Below are 27620 nucleotides of genomic sequence, written 5' to 3' on the forward strand. Positions count from 1 at the left end.
TCTCTTACTATTTTTAAGAACTGCTTTGATGTAGGAGCTCTCCTGTGACCCTTGAGTTTTGCAGGTCGCCAGTTAATGCCATTATTGACAGTGGCTGAGACCTCTGCGAGAGGGAGAACACCCTGGAGCTGCCCCCCAGGGCTGGGGGTGCGCGGGGGCTGCCGCTGCTCCGCTTCGAGGAGGAAAGAGAATTGCAGCTCTCGATCCGAGAGTACATGGAGCTGCTCCTGTGCTCCAGCCAGGGGATGGGGAAGGGGGTTGTGTGCTGTGTTATTGGGCCATTCTGGAGCAAGGCAGCTTCTGAGCCCTTGAGCTCCAGGAGTCACCTTACCAACAGCCCTTGTGTAGCATCTTCTCACATTGGTGTTGTGTCACCCCGTGTTTCGGCGTGGTGCAGGACCACCGGGAGGGCCGAGACGGGGGTTACACTTGCGAGCCTTTCTGGCCCCTGGCACTTCTCTAAGATGGTTGTGCATCAGGACCCGCCCCGCCGCGCAGCATCCGCGGCGCTGCACCGGTCGGGCACATGGCGGGGTCACGGGTGCCGGAGCCGGCCGGGAGGGGCCCGGCGGGGCCGGGGAGCGGCGGTCGGGCCGTAGGGCCCGCTCTGCCCGCGCTCTGCCCGCGCTCTGCCCGCGCCCGGCGCTGCCCGCTCCGCCCGGCCCGCCCCGCCGGGCCCGCAGCAGGGCGGTGCGGGCCGCCAGGGGGCGCGCGCGGCGAGCGGGCCCGCGTGTGGGCGGAGCGCGGCGGGGCCCGCCCGGCGCGGGGGCGCGAAGAGGGAACGGGGGCGGGATTGGGGAAGGTCCCGGCGTGCCCGGCCCCCGCCCGCTCTCCCGCCGGGCGCCGCGGCCGCAGTTACTTAGCGGTTGGGAGCGGGCGCTGGCTGCGGCTTTCTTTGCCGGGGAGGCTCTGCCGCCGGAGTGCGCGACGCAGCCGCTCCTCGCCTCGCCATGTCTAAGGAAACGAAGAAGCCCTTCCGCCAGAGCATGGCCGAGTGGCGGCAGTTCATCTACAACCCCAACAGCGGCGAGTTCCTGGGGCGCACGGCGAAGAGCTGGGGTAAGGGCTGCGCGGGGGACAAGGGCGGGGCGAGGCGCCGGCGGAGCTGAGGGGCGGCAGGGAGCGGGGCCGAGCGCGGGAGGTGGGGGGCGCGGGGGCGGGATGCGGCAGGGTCCCCGCGGGGCTGAGGGGACGGGCTCGAGAGCCCCCCGCGGGGCTGAGGGGCCGGGATGCGGGGGGGTCCCCGCGGGGCTGAGGGGCCGGGATGCGGGGGGGTCCCCGCGGGGATGGGGGCCCGGGATGCGGGGGGTCCCCGCGGGGATGGGGGCCCGGGATGCGGGGGGTCCCCGCGGGGATGGGGGGCCGGGATGCGGGGGGTCCCCGCGGGGATGGGGGGCCGGGATGCGGGGGGTCCCCGCGGGGATGGGGGGCCGGGATGCGGGGGGTCCCCGCGGGGATGCGGGGGCGGCGCACAGGTGAGGCGGCCGCGCACGCGCCCCGGTGTCCGTTACAACCGGCGGTCTAAAAATAGCTCGGTCCGTGACAGCGGGGTGGGGGTCGGGGGAGTTCCCGGGGCGCGTCCCCGGCTGACTCAGCGCCCGCCCCGCAACCGGTGCGGGCCCGCGGGCTCCGCTCCCGCCCGCTCCGCCGGGGGCCGCCGCGGTGCGGCCGTGACGGGCTTCCGCCGCGAGGTGCGGGGCGGCCCCGCCCGCGGCATCGCCCGCGCCGCCCGCAGCCCGCGCGTGTCGGGGCAGCTCCCCCCTCCAGCCGTGCCCGGCCGCCCCCCCGCGCTCCAGCCGCGCACGGAATCCAGAATGAATGAGCGTGAATTGCCTTTGTACTTGGAGCCGCAGGTCGGGGAGAGACAGTAAAGGAAAATCCCCAACCCCCCTCCCCAAAAGTTAATGAGCCCCGATTCCAGAAAGTGATCGTTGTGTGTGGTTGTGCGTCATCGTGCTAAATTTGTTCCAGCGTAGGGCTTCTGGGCCTTTTATTTTCTTAAAGGAAGCTTTAAATGAAGCCTCTCCAGTAAAGCCTGTGAAGGCAGTGTTTGTTTTCCTATTTTCAGGTAGTCATCCTATTGCTTTCTTCTGAGCTGGAAAGCATGTTATCGTAATCTGGTTGCTTCCAATAAAAATATTTGGATTTTCCGAGTGTGTTTTCTCATATTAAGCAGTTGTACAAATGCTTAATATTAGGATGTTTCTTCAGCCCTCATGGGACATATTACTGACTTCAGAAAATGCTGTGTCTCCTCCCAAAACTTGGATGTAGTTGGGATACGTAATAGTTGTGCTTACAAAAGCAACAAGACTCTCAGCGTGGTGTTAAGGAACAGGCCAATACATCCTTGGCCTTGACACGATCTCAATGAATACTGATGTTGGAGCAGCGAGGAGGAGCTTTGAGCGGACTGTGCTTGGGGTGTGCTTTCTGTGCCGTGCCAGTGTCTTCTCTCTGTCAGGAGAGGGCCCGAGCTCTTACAGGAGTTCCCCTCCATTCAGATGGAAATAAGAGCTTGCAGCTACTCTGCCAGTTGAATAGCGAAGGATAGGAAATTTCCACTATGCTGTTGTCTAAGGGATCTTTCTGTAAAGGCAGGTTTCCTCAAGTGCGTGGGCTGGGTGTGTGGATTGCAGAAGTCTGGCTATGTCATGAGGCTGAGCAGCACAGATTGTAGATATGTTAGAAATAGCTGGCCAGTTTTTTTATTTTAAAGGTGAAGATGAAACCAACTTATCTGTTTAAATCCGTCTAGTAGGATAAGTCACTTAGGATGTTACTAGTCCATCCAAATTAAACCAAGGCAAATACATTTGAAGTTGAGATTTCTTAGCTGGTAACTGAGTTTCTACAGCTACTTGGGAAAGTATCTATAGACGGTTTGAATAATTTTACTTTATATAGGCAGGTCAAATAATGTTACTTCATTAAGAAGTTTTATTTAGTAGTTTAGGTGATTGGCATATGGTCACTACTGTAAACCATTTCCTCAACCTGGACATTAGGAAGTGAATGTTCAGGAGTATCATATTTTCAGTGTATTTTTTCATCAATATTTGTTTGTTTTGGCATTCTATGATTAACATACTGTGCTTATTTAATTTAATTGTAGTCTGACTGTTTTGGGGCATGATGTGTGGTGTTCTGTTGGTTTTACTTTTTAATGGCAGGACACTAGGTGGTTGCTCTGTTGGCACAGGAGAATGTGCAGGGTTTGGTGTCCTGCTCTTACAGTAGAGGTGTGAGCTTAGAGCTCTCTCACCGACCACAGTTCCTTTTCTGTTGCTGCTGTCTGGGCTGAAAGGCGAGGACAGGGGAGGAGAGCTCTGGTTGCCAGTCTGCTGGGTTTTCCTGTCTCCAGGGGCAGCACGATGAGAATTCAGCTGGCTCTGGTTCTTCTGTGCTTATTTCTCTTGTCTCAAGACAGCTTCCTCAGAAATAAGACAGGAGCAGTAGAGAAACTGTTAGGTAATTATTCACAGTGTGTGCAAGTTTTGCCCTAGTCTGACACAGTCCCGGGGGCTTATGTAAGTGGTAGCTGCAAGGCAGTGATTCTCCATGCATCCCAATGCTATGGCATTGGAGTACTCCTCTATCTGCCATTTCCACATCAGGATTTGGGAAAAGGTCAAACACAAGTGGCTCCTATACTCATCTGTCATGTAACAGAGGTTACATTTTAGAGTTTGGTAAAGAGTTGCTTTTTACAGCTTGGTGAAAACTTTATATGTCTCCTCCAGCAGAAGAAAATTGAAAACTTTCACCTTCTTTTTTTGCAGACTTGAGGAGTACTTCAGTTTGAATCCTTCACAAGTTGATATCCAAACCTACACACACTCCCCCCCAAACTCTTCTATTTTTAATTATTTGGCATAATAATTTGTTGTATTAAAAGAGGCAGAAACTACTGGGAAAAATTGCCGACTTGAGGCTGTGCTGTTCTCAGCAGCGAGGCATGAGGGGTGCTGATAGTCCTCGAAGAGGTGGTGAAAATGAGGGTGCTCTGGGGTACACCCAGCATTTAATCAGGTAGAGCAGAGCAAGGAAGATTCTGCAGACTGCTGGGTGGGACCTTCCTGCAAGTGAAAGGAAGATCAGCATCTGTCTCTGCCTGTAATGGCAAGGTGCTGTGTCTGCCTAGAGTTAGCAAGAATGGAGTGAGATCATCATAAACGTCATGTGGTGAGATGCAAAAAAGGGCAATATAGCAGTACTTCAGCTCTGGTCACATTAGATGTCATATCAAGTGTATTTAAGTCATTCTGTAAATCTGGTTGTGTCAGGGTATTTGAGGTAGAGGTGGCATTGCCTTGAAGTACATAGAAATTCAGAACTACTGAATTTTCTTTTGAATGCTTGTATCCTTTGGTGCACAGATATGTGTTTGTAATTGCAAACAAACAAAAACCCCATCAACAAAACCCAACACCTTATTTTTTGGAAAGCTTTCCACCATGTCAGTGGAAATACACTCTTGTTGGCCTCCATAACAAAGGATCCAGCTTTGTTTTTGTCTTTACTAAATTCCTGGTTGGAGTTCTAACTGCTTTTCTGACATGATCATTGTGTCTTCTTTTTTGGTGTTTTGAGCAGGGATTTGTTGTCATGTAGCTTTCTTCATGAGTACTGTAATAGTAAACATTCTGGCATCACTGTCTGCCATTACAGTAGAGTATTTTATTTTCCTTGGTTCATATTGCTCTGAAAAAAGGTGTCTTGCTTTGTCTTGTTACAGATATGAGTATGCTCTAGTACTACAGTAAGTGTATTTTGTGGGGGGGTGGTGTTCTAAATGATTAATCATGGCATCAGACCCTGGCTTTTATGATTCTTTGGAAGTGTTGCACTTCACAGTTCTTATTGTCTCCTGAGGTGTAGCCATGTTCTGTCTGGAGCCCTGCTTATTGTGCCATAAAATATAACATGGGACTGAGGTTATATTTCCTCCAAGACTTTCTCTTCCTCCCTCTGCTGTCACCCAAATCTGGAAAACAGTAATTCTTGAGTGTCCAAGAAATAAAATTAGTGATTATTTCATGTGTATAGTTAGGTTAAAGTAAGGAAATCGTCTGTAGGTGGACTGAAACTCCTTGATGTTCCTGGTACTGGTAGCAGTCAGTAGGAACATCCCTTGGGTGTTTAAATCCCACTCGTTAAAGATGCTGAAGGACAGTCATGCAGGTGGTAGGATCAGTGCAGCATGGAATCCAACAAACCATAAAAACATTTTAATTTTTGTTGTTGCAGGTAATTGTTACCCTGTTTGTGAGAGTGTTTATATTGATACCTGTATATATCTACCTATGCATTACATACAGGTGCGTTTGCCAGTCTGGTTTATGTCAGAGTAACATGCTTTACATTGCTTTTGCCCTGTAAAGTTGGGAAAGCTTATATTCCATGAAAATGATGGCCAGGCATGTGATATCTTGCATTTACCAGAGTCAGAAATTCTAATTTTCACAGTGGAGGAGTGTTTTAATTCCTGAGAATGAATTCCAGCTAATGACAGTACCAACATGTTGGTTCAGAAATGGAAGTTTTCCAGATTTGACTTGCTTGTCGATGTGGTTAGGATATGAAGAAGTGTTTTAGGTACTGTGGTGCCCTGCAAAAAGAAAAGCAAACCAAAACAACTAGGTAGATTGTAATGCAGAATTTTGGTTTTGAGTTTTTCTTGTGTTGTTGTTTTGATGTACAGGATGTTCTACAGCAATTGAATTGGGTTGCATGTTAGATGTGGAAGCTGTAGTTTTTTTGAAGGAAATATGGAGGATAGCTTTTCACTGTTACTTGGGTACATCTTGTTTCCTGACAAGAAATCCAGTGTTATGTGAAGTTATTTTGGCAGAGATTCTTGACAGGTTATGGCTTGCTCACTGTGATTAGCTAAGGATAATTAGTACTAATAGGCTCACAAAGAGCAGCTTACTCAGTTTGGGGCTGTTGGAAGGTGCAGAGGAGATTTTTGTTGTTTGTTTTTTCCTTCTTTTTAATGTGGCAAAGCAGTGTAAATAGGTCAGTTTAGTGGTCAGCGTTCTGCAGTGCATTTGCAAACTGTATTAAAATAAAGATTAAAAATAATCTGTGAGCTTGCATTCGCTTTGCTGGCCTGGGGGAGGCTGGTGGAGCTTCAGGGCCGTGAATAGAAATGGGCTGTCCAGCCCTGTAGTGCTGCGTGTCCCCGGCGGTTCGGCTGCTGCTGGGAGGGAGAGGGGCTGGGGAAGGTGCTGCCAGTGCAGTCTGTGGAGTGGGGATCACTGCCGCCCCTGAGGGGTCCCCAGCTGTGCCCTGCTGCTGCCTGTGCGGGGAAGGGGGCTGGGCTGTGCAGGTTTGGGGGCACCAATGACCCCGTGGGGAGAGCTGCCCCCTGTGGTCCCTGCTCTTCAGGGCCGGCCCCGAGGCCAGCAGTGCGGGTGGTGTGGTACTGTCGGCCCAAAGCAGCATGCTTGGGGCCACGGCTGCTTCCAACTGCACACCGTGGTGCTCGGATTACCCATGTTATGCTCATCAGTTTTTCCTTTTTCCAATGAAACTTGGCTTATTGTTTTAGAAATTAAAATAGGGGTGTATTCTGAAATAATTTCCCCTGGTTTTCTTACTTTTACTCTGCTTGCCACGGTAGCTGCTTGTCTTGTCTTACACGTGAAATTCTTCTGTGCTGTTGGGACTGTTTGATTAATGTCTTGGTCACTTGATGGAAAGTGTACTTTCTAGAGAGTTGGATGAAAGTATCCAGTACTTTAACCTGTATGGATCAAAGTGTGAGCTGACCAGAGGTTTTGTAAGGGAGGTTTATTGTTTGGTTGATTTTGTAATACCCAGAACACATTGGCTATTAATCAGAAGATCTTTGTTGTGTTTTGAATCAAGTTAAAGCAATTATAAGCTTATGGGTAAAACAAATTGCTGCTGTGCCAAATACAGATGCAACTTTTGTAATGGCTTTTGTTGACTAGAATTTCTACTGTTTGTTTTTATGTTTTAATTTTAGCAGCTAAATAGCTTCCAAATAACCTTAGCAATCATTCACAATAGATGTCCAGCCATCTTGTTCATTATATAGTCTTGGTTTTGGGTTTGCATACTTTGCTACTTCTAATTGCTACACAGAATCTTATATCTTGATGGTTTCAAATGTATTTTAAGTAGACCATTTTCAAGTTACTGCAGATTGGTAGGTAACGTCTTCAACATGTGAGATTGAAAACTAAAACCAAACTGAAAATCCACAGACATTTGGCTGGTTGCTGTTGAGAACTTCACCTACAGTGAAGAATTTGGAAACGTCATTATTTTAATAGATGTACACAGAATTCTTTAGGGAGAAGTAAAATGGATACTTGAATTTTTAGCAGTCATGGGTTTCTGGGGACCATATTACACTAGAGACTATTTCAGTGCAAAATGCAAGCATAGTTTCTGGGACAGGAGCCAGGGCTTAGGCTTCTTTTTGTCATCTTCCAGTGGATAGTACATAGCACTGGGGTACAGTTGTTTGCTTTTGCTCTTTCCTTTTCTGTGAAAGGTTTGAAAAGTTCTGCACTTGATTCTCTCACATAATCAAGTGTCAGTGGTAGGATGCTGCATAATGATTTTGAAGTGCTTTTTTTCATACCTGAGTTACATCTCTGGCTTCCAGTAGCACCCTTACAGCTACAATATCCAATAAAAATTGAATCTGTGTCAAAATTTGCTTATGTTTTTGAATTAGAACAGTTTTAAAGATGGCTCTCAGTCCAAGCATCCAGTCTCCTCAATACTTTTAATAGCTCCCATTCTTTTTGATAGGCTCTGCATGTGTCCTTGTCTCAGGTGCTCAGTCTTAAAACAGAATCCCATGCATTTTTTAGGTTGGTATGGAGTGCTCAGTTAATGAAACAAGTTGAACCTGGTAATATCTGTGTATTTGGTGAATTCAGTGGGATTGCTTACCCAGGGTAGATGGGTAAAACAGGTGTGTGTTAAGCTGGATAAATCTGAAGAGAAGGAGTGGTTTGTTTTCAAAAACATGTGGCAGAAAGCATTTTCTTCTTGAGAAGTATCTTGTAACAGGACGTGTGTGAAGGACTGCTCTGTGTGGAGTTCCCTCAGATATCAACTATGTTATTAAAGCACCAATTGCTTTCTCCCTGGTCTGGATCCAGTGTAATAATTTTATCTTTTCCTGCAGTTCTTTCATCTTCGCAACAACCAGATACAAAGCTAAAATTCCAGTAAACAAGTGACGGTTTAGTTTTTTCCTATTGCACTGCTTAGTCGTTTTTGCCAGCTTTCCTATATAGCCCAAAGAGTGGTTTTTAATGCTTCTCTCTTAAAAATAGAGATGCCAAAATGCCCTATAAGCCTTAAGAATCAGAAAGTATTAAGAAAACCTCGTTGTATGCATTATTGTGCACTGTGCATTACATATGTATGCTAGAGGCGTATTTATGACTACAAACATTGTATTGCTAATTTCCCATTTTTGATTTTCAAAATAGGTAATGGAATTAGATGAAACAAAAATAGTAATTTTAGCTTTTTCTTTACAGGATTGATCTTGCTATTCTATCTGGTATTCTATGGCTTCCTAGCAGCACTCTTCACATTCACAATGTGGGTTATGCTTCAGACACTGAGCAGTGATACACCCAAGTACCGTGACCGGATTTCTAGTCCAGGTAACACCGTATTTATTTTTTCATAAACCTCTGTCTGGTTTAACAACTGAGTTTCATTTGAGAGCTTTTTTGAAGTATGAACTACTTATGGGAAATCATTATTCAGTTAATTGCAGGTTGCAAATGTGAAACTTGGTGTGAGGCAAGTTATATATATTAATAGCATAAATTCAGGCAGTAGCTTTTCGTGTGTATGTACTAACTTTTGCTGTTTTTTCTCTAAGCTCCTGTCAGTTGAATTTGTCATGTAGACCATAATTTTGCCTGCAGATCCACACAGCATGCTGATTAGAAGTGGGTTTATAATTTAATCAAATGGCTTTAAAGATACTTTATACCAGTACTCTTGGATTGGATGGAAGGCCACCGTGATTAGTGTCTGATACCTTGCAGAAGGTACAGGACCGCTGTACTGTGGGTGTGATCTGCTCAAGAGTATGTAAGGACTGTGATACAGAGGCCTTTTGCAGAGTTTTTTTTATGGTATTAGGTAGTTTCCAATTGACATAGAATGTCTGTGGATGTCAGAGATTGCTGACCTGTTACGTAGGGATCCACTAGAGAAAGGGTCCTGTTTTAACTGAAGCTAAATCTGTGTAACACGTGGCTGCCACTGAAAGTGGTGTCTTGCTTCCTTTGTGCACTGCCCACCTGTCTCACTGTTGGCTGCTTTAAGGAACTGCATGTTAAAGAAACAACCCTGTCCAAATCAGAATGAGTAATAAGGTGTTTGTCTTCCCCAATACAATAACATATTGGTGGAAGTGAGATAACATCAGTTTTTAAAATACTTTTTCCTATTGTTGAATGCAAAGCTCTTAAAATTGGACATCATCTTGCAGCTGTATCCACACTGAAGATAGTACAGTGATCTTTGTGTAAGGAAGTTGCAGTTGGGCCAGTGTGATAAACGTCTCTGGATTCTGAGCAGAATTTGTTTTGGTGGAGTGTTTTAGCTTCTGTAACAAGTGTCATATTGTGAAGGATTTTGAGGATTTATGCTGTTTTTTCAAGCTAAGAACGGGCTAGATGCTGGAAAGAAAATTTTTTTTTACAAAAAGGAGAGAAAAAGAAATGATGGGGGGAAAAAGGTGGCTTATTTGACTGTTTCTTCCCATTTCCATTGTGTTTGTTGTGAAAGTCAGAAGCATCATAGTGGATGGAACTGTGGGTAGATGTGGCTTAATGCTGAGCTTGAGTGATTTTTCTTCTCTCACATAGTTCAGGGTATTAATTTTCCTTGGTTTTGAAGTCAGTCATAAGGGATTTTTTTTAAAGTATGGATGCCACAATTAGTTTTTAATTTAAGAATTCCTGTAACATTTCTGAATTAAATCTCTAATAACCATGTCTTTAGTATCTCATACATTAAAATAATCAGATTGCTTGTTTCTGTTTTAATGTTTCTCTTTAACTCTGTCATTTTTCATTTGCAGTGAGACATGTAATGTTCCTGGCTGTTAACTTAAATTCTTTAAAAAACCCTAAAATCTACACACAAAACCTGGATGCCGTAGGTCAAAGGTTCTGCTCTTATGTTAAACATACTTGGAAATATCACAATTGATTTATAATTGATATCTGATTTGCTTTGTATACTGGGGCTATAATAGTATTAATCAAATTCAGATGATTTTAAAACCTTTTTTGTTAAATCCCTCTGGGAATTGTAAAATCATGTAATCTCTTTTACAACCCTAGATGTGATCCTATGCTGAGGCTCTTAATTCTGTTCTTATAGAAGAGCTCAAATCCTGCATCTCTCACAGTCTATGCATCAGTCCTTCAAATAGCTTTTTCTGTAGAATTTACACCATAGTTTTTAGGCAGAATACAATCCACTGGAAGTGGAGCATTCCCCTCTTCATAGGATGTTTCTGACATTCCCCTGAAGCAGTAAATATCTTCAATTTATTTTTTCATTCATTGATGACTAGTTTTGTTATTTTGTCATATTCCCGCAGAAAATTACCATTTAAATCCTTCATTTACATTATAGGTCTGTAGATAATAATCTCTTATCCCCTAAAATCTCCTAATGTGTAAAACCCCTTCAGTGATTTTTGAGCTCTGCTACTAATTGCCTTTTATTTTGTTGAATCCCAGTTCAGTGTGAAGGCCAGAAAGTTACCGTAATGGTACAAAGTAGTCTGGAGTCAAAATAGTGTTTGTAGCATTATGTGGACTGTCAGTCATTAAGGCTTTTACTTGTGACTTCCATGGAACTAATTTAACTGCTGTTATTGCAAAAAGGGGGATTTATGATTTATTTGGAATCCTATAAAAGACTTAGAATAAAAAACCATTAAATTGTATCTGGGTTTTTTTTAAAGCTGGAAGACATTTGTCGGTGTTGAATTTCTGGTATAGATGTTTATTATTTGCAAGAATTTGTAAATAATTTCTGCCTTTGGATGAGAAGCTTGGCCGTTTCTGTCAGTAAATCCTTAATAGACCTGGGCTGCTGAACTACACTCTTGATATGCTTTACAAAACCTTACTGTGATGGTTAGCTACAGTAACCCAGCATTATCTTCCCACTGCAGTCTTACCTTCTTAAATATTTATTTTTTTAATAAAGATGACCTGGTTTAATTTTTTTATATATACATATTTATTTAGATTCTTTTTTTCTGCCTTCTGTTTAATTCATTTGGGAATCTAGTTTTATTTGGTTTTGCCAGAGGACAGGGAAACTACGTGGCATCCTAAGATGATACAGTCAGTTGCTGTGTAATTGCAGCGTCTTCCTTTATGTCGATTTTCACTTTGATCAAACAATTTTAATATTCTAATGTAGAAGAAAATGAATCTGATGAAATATAGGTTGGGTTTTGGATTTTTCGTGTTTGTTTGGTTTTGGTTTTTTTTTTTTCTTCTGTGCAACTGCAGTGTGTGCTCTCAGCCATACTTGAAGAGACAGATGCATGGACACTTACCTGTTAATCACAACTGCTGGGTTTTTATCTGTGCTAATTATTTACTTCAAATAAGAGTTACCATAAGGTAGTGTGAATGAAACAGTCAGTTTTAAACCCTTTTTTGAACTTACTTCATCTCTGCTGCAGTATGAGGTGGTGCAGTGCTATTTCATCTGCTGGAGCTGTGATGATAATAGAAGCAGCAGGTCCCTGTGTAAGTGGCTGCTCCAGGCTCAGGCCGGTGTTTCAGTGTGCCTCTTGCTTTCACCTGCTCCAGAGGAATCTGAGACTGAACTCTGCAGCTTTCTGGGCCGTATGCTGGGAAGCAGGGGCAGTTCAGCTCCTGAGAGGGCCGTACCTGCTTTATTCCGTGTGTGTCCTGTGCAGCCTTGAGCCGAGGCTGGATCCAGGCTTTGGTGATCGTGGCCTTGTCCCTGTGCCGCCCTGGCTCCGGGCGGTTCCTGCCCGGCGGGGCCTGCCTGAGCCCAGCCTGGCTGTGTAAAGTGTCTTGTGTTCTCCATGGAACAGGTGGCACCTAAGCTTTGTTTGAGGAGATGGACGAGAAGACTGAAAACTAACTTGGCTTGTCTGTTTTGAATGGGGTAACTTTCAAGCCACCTTTATTAATAACAAAAATTTTAAAAATATTTTTTCTGTGTTTCTATGAGAATAATACAATCATAGCTTCACTCTGTATTGCCTAAAGCTTTGAACCATTGCTTGAAGTGAAGATTTTCTGGGTGTGCTTTTGGGGATTTTTTTTGATCATTTTTTAAGCTTAATTTGCTGAGTGTGGAAAGTGGATCAATAAAAATCTTTGATTGAAAGTGATTAAACTGCTGATTTTGCTTTTCCTAATCACTTGGGTTTGGTTTGTGAATTGCAGTTATGCATTGGGTTGAATTTAAATGTTAATTAATGTAATGCTGATTTTGATTACTGGCTTCAAACATGAAGTACCTGCCAGTACTGTGGAATGTTGGGGTAACATTAATGTTTCTTTACAGATGATAGACATTTTCCAATCTATGGATATTTGAGTTGGGGTTAGAGTGGTGAAGGAAAGATAAGTTGCTTAGTTCCTAACTTGAACTTTTTCTTTTTAAGGACTTATGATTTCACCAAAGCCAGACACTGCATTGGAATTTTACTTTAACAAGAGTGACAGCCAATCATATTCAGAATATGTTACCACACTTCAAAACTTCCTTGAATGTAAGTTACAATTGCCCAAACAATTCAGGAGTCTTAATCTTGAGTACATTATTTCATTTGTTGCTTGTTGTGACTAACTGCTGATGGAGACTAATGCAAGTTCAGATTTACTGCAGACATGTTTTAAAAGTCTGTATGTTACAGAAAAAGTGTAATGCCTGTATTGGACAGAGAGCCTGAGTATGAGGAATAGTGCAGCACATAATGGAGAGTTTTGGGTGATGTGGTTATTTAAATACTGTAAGATGTTGAAATTACATATGCCAAAAGAATTCAATTTAAAATAACATAGGTCTTGTATTTGATAATATAATAATACTTAGTTAATATTCAAGACTATCAAGGTTATCAGATTTATCTGATTAGTTTTAATCTAAGTTTATTGAGACTTACCTGATTAGTCGTAATCTAAATGATTTGATAACTGAGTGAGAATACTTTATTCTGAAGAATTTGAGTCCCTTTGAAAAATGAAACACACAAAGATTAAATTAATTGCAATTTATTGATTTTTTTTCACTCTGATACACAATATCTACACACAGAAATATTAAAACACTGAATTTAGAACAGGGAGAGAAGGTAACACAGGATGGCAAAATCGCTGGTTTGTCATACATTATTTTACAATGTGCCTGTATGTACACTTATTCTAATAATATGGAAATCAACTGAAAATATTAATGGGTTTATCCCCCCAGAATATGTAAGTCAGAATGAAGAAGGTGCTGTGAAATCTCACCTGTGTGCATGAGTTGCTTTGTTAGCTACAGCTGTACTTGAATCTCTCCATATTCATAGTTTTAGAGCCTATGAAAAGCTTCTATGAGTAGGCTTTTGTTTCAGAGCTGTGCCAAGGGTTCCTGGGAGGAATGCTGCATTTCATGACTACCTGCCTCTGCTGCTCTTCTGTGGGTCTTGCATTGAGGATGAACTTTCCCTTTCGCCATTTTACCTTATTAGCTTGGAGCTGGGGTGTAAGGGAAGAGAAGAAACCACAAAGTATCTTAAATGGGTGTAGCTTAGCATTTGTGAGTGTGGTCTGTGCACTTCAGAAACACAAGAAAGTGAGAAACAACTTGAGATGTTATTATAACATCCAATTATACTACCTCATGTAAATGTAGAGATAATTTAATATTAATTATTGAAATAGTTCCAAGTTTTCCTGTGTATTTGTAAAAGAAACACATGCAAAGGGAAAATTGGTTGAGTTTCCAGGTAAAAACTTGATTGTATTTTAATACATTACTGGCTTAGAATATGTAGTTGCTTGATGTATAGAAGTTAATGAAGTTGTGATTATTGTTACCATTTAAAAAGCAAAAACATTAATTCTTCTGTAATACTCTTTATTTTTCATTCACGTACACTGCTACTTGTCTCTAGGCTTTGAAAAAGTGTTTGTTAAGGTGGATCTACAAGACAGTGCTCTGAAAATACTTATTTGGGAAAACTATTAGGGAAGTAACACAATAATTATTTATATAGCCATCTGCAGGTTCTGGCTACTTCCATGTTTTATACCATTGATTTACAAGCTGTTTTTGTTTCATAGCTTATAATGAGTCAAAGCAGTCCCAAAACATAGAGTGTACCCCAGGGAAGATCTTTGATCAGAGTGATGCTGCTGTTAAAAAGGCTTGTCGATTTGACCTCTCTGAGCTTGGACAGTGCTCTGGGAAGGAAGATGCAAATTTTGGCTATTCTAAAGGAACTCCCTGTGTGCTTGTGAAAATGAATAGAGTAAGTGCCTACTTATTTTTTAGTTCTTAGTACAAATCCTTCCAACCATTGCTGTATGAAAAAACTACTGTGGAAAGGACTGAAATATGTGTTCAGTTTGCTACTCAAGATATTTGCAGTTCTTGAACAGTGTAATTTACTGAAACATTGAGCAATTTCAGAGCAGTATGAAGTGACCTTTTTGAGCATTCTAATACAGTACAAAGTATTGGCTTTGACTACTTGCACCAAAATATCTTAATCCTGTTTTAAGAAGTATCTTGTTCTGTACTTTTACTTACTGTTCTGTGAAACAGATTCTAGACCACTCTGCAAAGTGAAGTGTTTTACTTCATGTTTGTGTTCAGAACTCTTAACTAGAATGTAATGCATTCTGTAACTCTTAAACTATGAAAGGTGAGGAAAACTTTACAAAGGGTGTGACTTTTCAATGATGTTACCTATTACTTGAAGAGCTAACTGTTTTGAGCTATTAAAGTTTCATGCTAAATGTAAAATAAGGAAACAGTACTTTCTGTGAGTACTGTAACTATTTTGAGTTAACGTGAGTAAACTGTAACTCAACAATACTTTAAATCTTAGTCCTAGTTTCAAATTGTGTTCATATAAAAAAGATACTGGATAGATTTACTCCCTGTATGAACTTATACTCAGTGAGGGAAAAGTTCAGATTCAGTCTGTAAGAATGGAAACGGGAGAAAAAGGTCTGTAAATATTTTAACTTTGTCTCCTTTAGGTAATTGGATTAAAGCCTGAAGGAGAACCACATATACAGTGTACCCCTAAGGTCAGTTCAGAATGTAAGAAATAAGTGTGGTGTTTATTTTTCCTTGTGATTATGATGAACAGTGAAGTAGTTTATTTCACTCTTCCCTTCTTCTTACAGGTTTTGTACTTTTGTTTGTGTTTTTCATCTTACTGTATGTCTAATTTAGTTTTAATGTCTTTAATTTCTTCAGTGTACTTATAGAAACATTTTTTGGTTGTTCTTTCATCCTTAGAAGTGTTTGAACTATGTGACTCGGTTTAGAGTTGAGGAAAACGCATAGATGTGTATTTGTGGTCTCGTTTATTTCTTTATTGTGAGTTATATTTTGTTTTCCCATTTCATAACCTATATTTTTTTTTCTTCATGCTGCAAGTGCACCTTAGACAATTTTATAAATGATGGGTAAGACAACTGTGTGTGGAAACTAATGTTACCGCTCAAGTAAAAGTTGCCTTCAAATCAAGTGTAAACTACTTACAATAACAGCTAATCTTTGCATATTTGTTATGTACCAGTGGATTTACATGGAATGTTTTATTGCAATTATAATAATTACTTTGACTTATGGGTGTTTTTCCTAGACTGCTTGGGGAGCAGTGAAAGCGTTGGTAAGTTTGTAGCTTGAGCAAGGGGCAGAGTCCTGGCTTTTAGCTTCTTGTGACTGATAAAAGTGTAGGCTGGGAAATATCAGCAGTTGATGAGACAAACACTTGAAAGAGTTTCTGCCTTCATCCTGGATACCTGTGCTAGGCACAGATTTTAATACTTGATTTTTGTGGGGTCTTTGAAAGTTTTCATCTCTCCATGACAGTCCATTGCAAACAAAGGTGATTCCTCCTCTTGAGACTGATTTCTTTGCTTCCATTCACAAACCTCACATTGTTCTCTTGAATAGAATAAGGCAATTAAGTTTCTTCTACTAGATCTTTTTTCTTTGACTTGTCTGATTTATCATATTCTTTTGCAATGTGACATCCCAAAGTGGACAGAAGTTTGCCTGAGGTATTGTTAATGACAGCATTTCTCCCTCTGTGGTCACATTGAAAACAAGGTGAATTTGCTGTTTGTAATACACTAGTCTTTATTTTAATTGTTTTATGATTTAAATAATTATTCTGGTTATTTCCCAGTCTGTATTTGTACATGTGATTTCTTGAAGTTCACAGCTTTGATTTTCATAGGGCTGTTTTTGGCCCCTCCTCTGTCATTTTTTGTGATCATTTAAAGGGATCGAGTTCTCTGATGTGTTTTGCACTATTTAGCTTGGCGCCATCAATGAATGAACTTGGGTTTGCATCTCCAGTCATTGTTGAAACACGGATTAGGATCCAGAGCAGTCATCTTCGTTTCCTACAGAAATGCCTTGGGATGTGTTGAGAACTAGTCTTCAAGTGATTTATAAAATATTGATGGCAGTCCTATTTTATGACTGTATTTCTTCAGCTTTTCTTCTATGCTTGCTCTTAGAGGCATTAGTAAAAATTATCCTAAGCAGATGATACTTTTTCTTACCCTCTTAACTGGTTTCACTAAACAGCAAGTTTGATAGCAATTTGGTTTATCATGGTGGTGTTTTTTGCTATTTTTTTACCCGTTGGGATACATAGAAACAATTTGTGTGTGTTTCCTTGCATCCTCTTGCTATAGGTACAAAGTTCTGCTACCATACCCACTTAAAATTTTTGTGATCTACACAAATGTGATGGTTTTGAATTTTAAAATTGCTAATCTTATTAGTTCTTTAGTGACTTCCAGGAGAGTATTTGTCAGGCTTTGCTACTTTGAGTGCATCTATTTTATCTTTTTTAGCCTATTCACACCCTAGCTCATAATAATTTACTTGCTTAAGAAAGCTTAGTTACCAGTAAGAATTCATCCTGTAGATTTATTGTTCACTGATTTTTATTTTCATCTGTTTTTAAATATTTCTTACAGTTAGGAGTCAGAGTAGATAAGGTGGGAAGGGACCATGGTGGTCATCTGGTCCCACCTCCCTGCTGAAGCCAGGGTCATTCTAGAGAGCCCATGGCACAGACCTGTGTCCAGACAGTTCAGGAATATCTCCAGTGAGAAGAGATATTTGGAGAAGGGCCTGCCTGGACTTAACACATTGACTTCTAAGTACTGTGTTTGCCTTTACAAGTCTCTCAAATACAAAATTAGGTTAATAGCCTCTGTCTGCACATCGTGTCAGTCTTGGCCACCTGAAACATCATTTTAAGATCTTCATTATGGAATTTATGTTCTTCAGGCATTCTCCTGTGAAGTGATTCATCTTTATTCTCCCTGCACATTTTATATGGGATTTTTTTTAATGGGAAAAATTTAGATTGATTAATTATTTCAGAGCCAGCACACTTATAGCTGGGAATGCTTCCCCCTCTGCCCTCATGCAGTTGAAGCTGTCATCACTGTAATTTCTGTAGATGAGGGAAGTGAGTATTTGCAGTGTCAGGCACTCATTACAGCTGGTTCTTCCTCCTGGACCCTGTAGGAACTAATCTGCTGCAGTCTTGAGAATCTCCACAAAGAAACAAAAAGATTCTGTCTTCAAGAACTTTGAAGATCAACATTTTAGGTCTTTAGTTTGGAGCCAGAGTTGTGCAGTTTCACATGTGCTAGAACATCTCATAGCAGTATTTCTTTTAAGTTAAAACAACCTTTACTGAAAACTGGTAAATTTGATGGGTTTTTTGTTTTTAACTAGAGAAAAGGAAAAGATTAATTAATTCCATAATACGTCTCTTTTTGCTGCTTATTGACCATCTTGACTTTGTGTTAGGTATCACTTTCTAGTTGATGAGGAATAGCTGTATGAATGACACTCTGTGCCTTGCTTTTGTCAGTGCACTCAGGATCTCAGTTAACTCACGTTTTGTGACAGAAATCTGTTGTTTTACAGTCTCTACTAATGAATACTGCCCTTTATCTTCTCCATTTCTTCTTCTCAGGTGATTATAGACCATTCCTGCCCAAATTCTTTCCTTGGGTCTTTGTATAATATTTCAACATCTGATAAATTCTTCTTTCTAAACTACAGTCTTAATTAGGACCCATTTAGTGAGGTGGAAGTCTTTCTGTCCAGCTAAGTTGTCTGATTTTTAGATTTGCTGACTGTCAGCAGCTCTTTGTGGAAACTAAAGGATAAGCAGAAAAAGCGACACTCTAACGGACTTATTCTTGAAGTTCTTCAGCAATTGCAGCTTCTTCAGGTGTTTTTTGGTTGCTTTTATTTATTTGTGTAGGGATATTAATTAGGATTGTTTATTCAAGAAGATCTGCAACCCCCCCACCAGCAGGACTAGATTAAGCAGCTGCATGTCCCAGAGCCTCCCTGCTATTGCACTGATAGCCTAATGCAGATACTTAGTGTATAGTGATGACTGCATGCATGCCTTGAATTTAGCTGCTCCAGAAAGCACTACTCCTATTTACTTTGCCTATGTTACTCCATATGCTGATTATTTAACCATTATTTCAGCAACACACTTGAAAAGTGAGTATTTTCAGCTGCATGAGCTTTAAATAAAATAAAGAATAATGGTGAAAATCAACATATTCCTGCTTATTAGTTATATATGCAAGCTCAAGGTCTAAAATACTTAATAAACATATATTAATGGTTGCAATAACTTAGACTGCAAAGGAATGAGAATGTGGCCATACCCTAAAACAATATTGTATATTCTTTGGAGGAGGAGAAAAGAAGGTGACCTTGAGCTGTGGCTTGTTCTTAAATATGTTTTGATCTTACTGCAGTTGTCTTCTGAACTTTGTAGGGTGTCTGTTTAAAATTACAGCTGTTGTATATGGTAACAGGGGAAAAACAACGAAACTTGCTAATACACTTTGGACTTGTGAATTACATGGAACAAGCAGTGATGTTCTGAACGTAACATTTCACATTTTGGAGGGGTTGTTTTAATGACATTTCTCTTGGTTATGGCAATATATTTCATTTATTACAGTAAGGCATGTTAGATGTGGGCTTTTCCTAGTGGTTTGAAGTTGCAGTAGTTTGATATTCTGCCAGGATATACAGCTTGAAGAATGTTGTATATAGAGAGAGGTGTTTGTGTATGGCTGTACTGATAGCCTGTGTCTGGACAGCTCAGTCATACATACATATTTTGTATATTTTATGGATTGAGTGACTCTTTAGTCAGAAATTAGGCAGCAGCTTTGTAGGTAGCTGCTTCTTACTCCAGGATTTGGGATTGCAGGAGCCAGTGTGGTGATAAGGCCTGCATTATCTGTATATATTGCTCCTCTGAGTTGGTGGTATACCTCCAGCAACATCACCATTTTAATCATTTGGGGTTCTTATCTGGCCTGTATTTGAATGATAGAGGGCACCTTATGATACTGTTGTGGTGTCTGTGGTTCTTTGCGAATGCTTACATCGTTACAAGCTTGAGAGTCTTAAAAACCTGCTTTAAACAGAACATGGTTCACCAAAATACACAGGCTTGCTTGGGGATACTTGAGATTTTAATTATATATGGGGGGCTTGGATTGTTAAATTATTCAGTACAATGAACATACTCTTCCCCCTTCCCCATTATTTGGACTCCTAAGTCAGAAGGCAAGTTGTCTTTGGCTTGATTGCTAAGTTAAGTAGACCTGCTAATCCTTACTGCAGCAGATGTGTGCAGCATGTGACTGTTTGCCAAAAGAAATCTGGTTTGAATTATTCTAGGAGTTTGTAAGTCAGTTGCCCTTTTTTAGGTATTTTGCACTTTATCATTGGATTATCATTTGAAGTTTGTGTTCATTTTTATGCAAGCAAATGTTAACTTCTACTTTTGTTGCTGTCTGCAATTACAGGAAGAAGGCATGGTTAACATAAATTATTTTCCTCCTAATGGTGCAATGGACTTGAAGTACTTCCCATACTATGGGAAAAGCTTGCATGTAAGTGTCCCTTATGATGGTCTTCGGGTGCAATGTTTTGTTTCTGTGTGCATTTCCAGTTGCTGGTAGCAGGTTAATTCTGAAGTTTGATCTTTGTAGTGAGGTACTGCTAAGGAATATTGCAGATGCAGAGGTTGCACAGCACTCGATGGGGCTGGAGATCTGCTGTGGCAGACATGAACAAACTGGGCATTGTCCTAACGGAGGAGTGGCTGTACACAGCAGTCTGGAGAGTGGCTGCTCTTTTTTTGCTCATTGGAATTTTTTGGAGTCTTCCTGAATGCAGGGAAAGGCAGGAGAAGTAAACTGGGTCTTCATATTACAATACACTTCCTAATAGTTAATCCTTGGTGCTTCTGTATAGGATATTAAGTTTATAAGTCCTTATGGTCTTGTTAATTATATTTCTTTGTGGCTCTGCATGTCATATTTTCTGTTTGCCCCATTTTATGAAGAAGGATTTCAAGGTAGCAGATAGGTTTGGGGTGGGGTTTTTTTTAATTATTGTTGTAAAAACCGCAGACTCACTGCTTTATGAACACAGAATACATGGAAGTAAAACTCCATTCTTTGAAACTCCAGTCTTTTGAAATTTGAATTTAGTTGATTTTTTTTTTGCATTGATTTGTGATCACTGTATGCAGAAAATCTGTACCTTCTATAAACCAGAAAAATATATTGCCTCTTACTATTATTTAGTCTAATAAACATTGTTCACCATTGAAGATAGAGGTACTTTTTAAAACATAAATCTATTAGATTTATGTATTTATAGTGTACCGTGGTGGGTGGTTGTAATTTCACCAAAGTGGGTTTTGTATTAAATTACTCCATTGTCAGTTAATTTTCCAGTGTACTCTATACTTGCAGCAGTTCCATAATTTTTTTGTCCTCCCATGGCTTGTACTAATGAGGAGAGAGTTTGTTTTTCTTCAGCATTTGCTTTCATGTTACCTCTGGTTGGTTCTGTATTTTCCATTTTGTTGCCATGTTGTGAATTGGTCCCCATCTATTTACTTAGGCATGCAAATTAAAGAGAGGTTGCCTGTGCTTGCAGCAGCTGGAGTCAGTACAGACTCCATCCTTTTCTTGGAGTGAAAGAATAGGGAAGGAGAGCACTGCTTCCCTAAGAAATACAAAATGACATCTGTGCACCTTGACATGTCAAAACCCAGTTTTTACCAAGGTTGGGATGAAGAACTTTACTAACAAAATTCCCATCTTGCTGCCATACTGATGGAAAATGAAAGATTATGAAAAGACACCAGTGAAGATCAGCAGAACACAGTGCTGTTCTTGCTTGAATTAGGTGATTTAGAAAACACTTGGTTATTATTCACCCCCCAGTTTTCGGTTCATTGTCCTTTCATGTTCACTTTGTCATGTGGACAGGGCCTATGGTTTTAGGGATTCTTGCTTATGTGAGGCCTAATTCTCCTAATATTAGTATAGTGAGAAAAAGAAGAGGCAGTAAGGAAGAGTTGTGAGAAGTTTGAGTATTTGACTAGTTCTCAAGGGTCTGGGTTGATTTCTTGGCTATGCAACACAATTTTTATGTTATACAGAATTTTAAATTACTTTATTCTGTAAAGGGGTTAAGATGATTTGAATAATCTTGCTGCTTTTGTTCAGGTAGGAGCCAGGAGAGTGTGAATATCTACAGTTTTGTGGTCCAGGATGGGTTTTTTGTCTTTTGCTGCTTAGTACAACGAGCCCAACTCTCTGACCTTGGAGAATGTTGTATTTAGATGATCTGACATAGTTAGTGAGGATGCTGCCCTCTCTTCTCTCTTCCTCCTCCAAATGTTATACTGAGTAAAAGTCTATTCTGGTATCATCTCTTTTCAAAACATCATAGAAGTTTGTGTACCCCTTTGGAAAAATCTTGATGGTGAGAAGATTTCTCTCCCTGAAGAATCATGGGAATTTTAGTTGTGATTTTTAGAAACCTCAAAGTGTGGTATCACCCTTATAACTGGAAAGTTTTGAGGGAGCCTCACCTAGCTGCGTTTTCTCCCTTCCAGTCTGAAGCTTATGGGAGCACAGGAAAATTTCTCATCTAGAACCACTATTCAATGAAAGCAGCTACTTCAATCTGCTTCTTACTAGAACTTCATATGAAAGACTTCAGCACATCTACTTCCATGACATAGTCCTTTGTAAAAGACGTGGAATATTCTGTAGTGTGTTCTTTGGTAGAGAAGATAGCCTAAAACCAACAGAAGTGCATTAAAGAGTCTTTTAAGTTAATGAGGAGGGAAAAAGACTTAACACAAAACTTTGTTCAATTAAAATTTAAAGTTTATACTTACATAATACTGTAGTGTTGTATTTAGTCCACTGATTTACGTGAATTTTTACCTGGAAAAGAATTTTGCTTAATCAGCAGTCAGCAGTACTGACCTAAAAATATTAATAACGTATGGAAACACTTCATAAACATTGCATAAAATTCTGCCTTTACAGTGTTATAAGCTCCTATTTAATTCATAGGCACTTTACAGGAGAATGCATGTTATTCTGACTGAATTGGATGCCAGATACAATATTGCATTGACGAAAGAAAGGAATTGATTGTACTCTCATTATTATTTAATTTTGAAGTAGTCACCAATTGACGTTGTTCCACTGAAAATGACTGACCAGGAGGATACTGTCAGTATGTTCAAGGAAAGGTTTCTGTGTAAAGCTATTTAACAGATAACGAGAATGTTTGTTTGTTGCTGAACAAGTTAAGGGATAGGGGAGAAGGGTAGCTGGTTTATTAGTATTTGTTGAGTCATGCTTTTGGAAAAAAAACCAACCAAACAACACTTTAAACCCTGCTAGAGAAGTTGTATTCTGTAGCAGATGAACACACCCTGCCAAACCAAACCCAAAACATGCAGAAGAGTTAATAGAATGGGTTGGAAGAGACTAGTTTCTGAGGTTCTTTCATTGAAGGTTTCTAGAGGAGTTGGATCTAATAAAATAGAAAGGGGTAAAGTCATATGCCTCTTGAAGATACTGTCTGTGACTCAAATTATGTTGAATATATTAGTTAGGAAGTAGTATGAAGAATGAATTTCTAACCTGGGGAAAAAAACCCAGATGTGTCTTACTTGAATCAGATTGGACTTTGAAAAGTTGGGTTCTTAATTAGCTTTTTTCCTAACTGTTCTGATGGATTAAATGTTAATTTAATGCTAACTTATTCTGGTTTCTCAAATATTTTCCCCATCTTTCTGTTTACTAGGCTCACTATTTGCAGCCTCTAGTGGCTGTCCAACTAGCAATTACCCCCAACGGTACCAAAGAAGAAATAGCAATTGAGTGTAAGATCCTGGGCTCACCTAATTTAAAAAATCAAGATGAACGTGACAAGTTTCTGGGACGAATTGCCTTCAAAGTGATGATGTCTGAATAGCTGGAGTAAGCACTCTCCACAAAGTAAATGTTGTGTTGTCTGTTTTGTATCAGCTGGACATGCCATTCTAGGATATGAGACCACCTTGAAGAATGTTAAGGTGGTTTATGGTGTTCAGGGTAGCATAATAATATGCTTCCAAATTGTATGTTTGAATTCCCTTAAAATAAATGCCTATCCTGCTTTTTGCCTACCCCGTTGGAACAGTGTACAGACTATAGTTATGTCATAGGGACCTGTAAATAGCTGTTTTCAAACACATAATAATGGTGACCTTTGTCCTGCTCTAAAACGTGGTTTTATCCTCCAAGTGAGTGTCTCAAGCTTCATGTGCTGTGCTCTGTAAATATTGTATTGATTTAACACTGGTTTAACTGTCATATCTCAATGCTGACACGGTTAGAGGGATAAATAATAAATGGTACCTGACTGACATAGTGATTTCTTTGTGAGAGTGAACACCTCCAACAGAAATGGTGTGTGTGGGAGTGGGTGGGTCAGTGGATGGATGGCTGTGTGGAGATGCCTTAAATTGTGGACGACTGGGTGGTGTGGGAGAATTGAAGTGGATTTTAAGAATTGGTATCTGAAAGTAAGTGCTTAACTAGTACTTTCTTGTGCTTGTCACTGTGCAAGTATTGTGTACATGTAATACTTGGTATAGAGTTTGGTGTTCTAGCTGAGGAATTGAACCTTTCTTTGTGTTGTTAATTGCTTGTAATATGTGGAGCACAAATAAAATCTATACAATATTTTGAAACTTTTTAGTTCAGAAATATCAATAGAAAACAATTTAAATAGTTTAGGATCCTAGTAACAGTTGTACAGCAGAGCTGCTTGAAAGAAGTGGCCTCACTATTGTGGGAATAGGCTTTGATTTTCCAAGTAAAAAATTCTGGAAGAACCTCTGTTTCAGAAAAAAAAAAAAAAAAAACGGAAAAAGAAAGGATTGTCTTGATTAAACATTCTTGTTTAATTTATATATCTGTTTTGTCGCATCATTTTAACATCTCATGTCTTCATCTGCTCTTTCATCTTGGACTTTCTGTGTATTTCATCATCATCCATTTAGAAAATTGGTGTCATTAACTGCTTTATAGGAATACCCTGTTGACTTGGGGTTAATTACTTGCAGTGTAACTTAAAGTGCAGCTGCTGAAATGACTGCAGCCAGACTGGTTCACTTGTGACTGCTGCTCCCTTTGAGCCGGGCTGAGCCCTTGGGCTGCCTTGGGCACTTGAGCTGACATGCAATTTATGTGACTCTTCCCAAGGTTTTTGTGTCTTTCAATCTTGGGGGTTTGGGCTTGAGCATGTGGTTCACATTCTGGTGTCTCCCCAATATTAAAGACCACAGCAAATCTGCATTTGTGTAAATACCTGCATTTGTATGTTGTGCTAGTTAGGCCCAAATTTCTTACTTAACAACTTTTATACCTAATTATTACAGTGGGGTTTAATGTTTTATTTAAACAAATTAAATGAAGGATTTCTAAAATTCAAGGTCCAGTCTTAATGCCCTGTTTTAAGTTTGGGCTCAGTCTAAGCCACATTAGTGAAAAACTTTTAACAGCTGTGCAAGTCTACACTGATGCACAGTTGGAGAAAGCTGCTCTTAATGGGACTTGAACAGTGTCTTAAACCTCATGAAAAATAGATTTATATTGATCTGATACCATTCAGCATGCTTTTTGTTGTCTACAAAAGAAAGTTGTTGTTCCTACAATATGCAATGAATATTTTTGTAATAATGGCATGCATTAATACTGAATGAGATGTTCTTTCAAAATATTCCATTACTAATGTTTTAAATGATGCACTTTTAGAGCTGGGATACCTGGCTTCTTGAAGATATGACTAATTGCTTATCCGTGTATTAATACTGCCTGAAAGTATTTTAATAGTCGTGAGGGATCTTAAGTGTAGATGTTGCATCTGGTAATGAAAAGGACTAGTTTCATGTAAAAACTTCTCACATTTGTGTTCACTTAGGAATGATAAGAAGTTCTGGAGAAACACTCAGTTTTCAAATGAGCTTGTTTTTTGCAACAATTTCTCTTTTGACTTACCTTGTCTATAGACAAAGCATGAAATGGCAACTTTTCACCAGCACTTTTCAGACAGGTAAAACTCAATAAACTCCTGTTCTCCCTAGATTCTGTACAAGTGGTGTTTTGTTGTTTGGGGTTATTTTTAATTGAAACATGTAAGGATTATCAGTTGGGGGACAGGGTGTGGGGGCGGGGGGAGAAAGAAACAAAACAGCTTTTGGGAGGGTTCAGCTATCAAAATAAGCATGTAAAATGTGTGTGGGTAGTAGGTCTAGTGTTAAGCTATTTAATTAAATGGAACTGTTTCTCATTTTTATTGCAGTGTCTTGAGTAGGTAAAGGATAAAGCAGTTACCTGTAAACAGGTATGCAGACTATTAGGATAGGATGAAATTACTCTTTTCCTTCTTGTGAACTTTAGAATAAAGGTTTCTTAGCCTTCATTTTAAATTATGAATAAAGGTTAAAATTTACTACCGTGTTACCAGAAACCTGAAATGTTTAACTTTTATACTGGTAAATTCTTACTGGGTAAATTTTAGTGCCTTCAAATCTGGAACAAGGACTTTTAATTTCAAACCTGTGAAATTGCCAGTGTGTGTCCAAATCAGCTGAGGTGCTTTCTCCTTGCCATGCCCTGCTCCCCCTGCCCCCCACATGAACACAGGCACAGGGTTACAGGGAGGCTGAGGAGAGGCTTGTCAAGAGACAAAATGAGCTGTGGGGTTTTATTTACACCCCTCATGCAGTGGATAAGATAATCCTTTGAGGACAGATGACGTTTTGCACTGACTGGCAATTACTTCCAGCTGGGGATGATGCTGCTTGTAGAACAGTAGTAAAGAAAACTCTTTCCTTTTGTCCTGAAATGTCTGCTGTAATAGTTCCCCAGCAGTAGAGACAAAATCTGCATGCAAATGAAGAGGAGAAGGAAGAGTTGTAGACTAAAGGAGTTGTGAATCAGTATGGAAAAAAAAGCGAGTAGGGAAGGTGGGTATTTTTTTGTGTGTTTTTAATCCCCTGCACCCTGCCTCTTTCTCAGTAGGAGATTTGGAAAGGGAAATATATTTCTCAGCACCAAGTCCTCCTGAATGATTCCCTACAATTTTTTAAATGCAGTGTTATCAGGAACCTGGTACTGAACCTGGATTTGCCCTATTTAAGTCTACCTCTCTGTGAAACTTACTCATCAGTACTTTTGGAGAGATTGAGTTAAATAGAGCTTGAAGCTGAACAAGAACTTTGCATCAGAGGGTGCACATTGGCCTTCTTAAAAAATGAGATGGGTCTCCTGTGATGGAGAAAACTGCATAATTTAAGGTTTTCTGGAAAAACCTGAGATGCTATGAGTATGTGGGCAGCTCTGAGTATGGATTTCAAACCCTCAGAATGCTCAAAGCTTTAAAGATTTTTGCAATTAGGCAGAGCTTTGACTTCCCTGCTAGTGGAAGTGCTAATCATCTTGCTAAATGGACACTTTGTTAAAACACCTCAGCATTCACACTAAGTCTGCCATCAAATTACTGAAGCCTTCTAATAAATTTAGATTTACAGTTTGTGTTAGTATACCTGGAAACTAGTGGTTTTTTTCTTACAGAAGAAACATTCTATTAATGTCATCTACCATGAAAAATCTTTCATTTATGGATTTTTTTTTTCATTGTTTTAATAGAATATACAAGGCATAAATGTGTTCAGAAACTACTGTTCAGTTTTGCCTGTAGGTCAGATCTAGCTCTGTACCTGATGGGAATAGAAAATCTTTAGCTGATAGCGTAGAAGGCTTTGCACTGAGGTTCAAGGTGATGTTTTAACCTACAGGTGAATCCTCTTAATTTCATTAGTTATCTTAAAGGACACAAAACAAGAATTCAGTGAATAACAGCATTACATAAAACCTCTTTCATTTGACAGAGAAAGTAATTGACCCCAA

At 40.3% G+C, this 27620-nt stretch overlaps 1 protein-coding gene across 1 annotated transcript; it reads left to right on the plus strand.

Moving 5' to 3' along the window:
* The first annotated feature begins 783 nt into the window (after positions 1–783).
* Positions 784–25791, plus strand: ATP1B3 (ATPase Na+/K+ transporting subunit beta 3). The gene is made up of 7 exons (XM_063407881.1): positions 784–1059; positions 8538–8666; positions 12695–12802; positions 14361–14548; positions 15285–15335; positions 20145–20231; positions 23467–25791. The coding sequence occupies exons 1-7, from the start codon at positions 951–953 to the stop codon at positions 23635–23637; spliced, it is 843 nt and encodes a 280-aa protein (XP_063263951.1). The 5' UTR covers positions 784–950; the 3' UTR covers positions 23638–25791.
* Positions 25792–27620: the final 1829 nt, after the last annotated feature.

The sequence above is a fragment of the Prinia subflava genome, chromosome 11, assembly GCF_021018805.1.
Source record: "Prinia subflava isolate CZ2003 ecotype Zambia chromosome 11, Cam_Psub_1.2, whole genome shotgun sequence".
Lineage (NCBI taxonomy): Eukaryota > Metazoa > Chordata > Aves > Passeriformes > Cisticolidae > Prinia > Prinia subflava.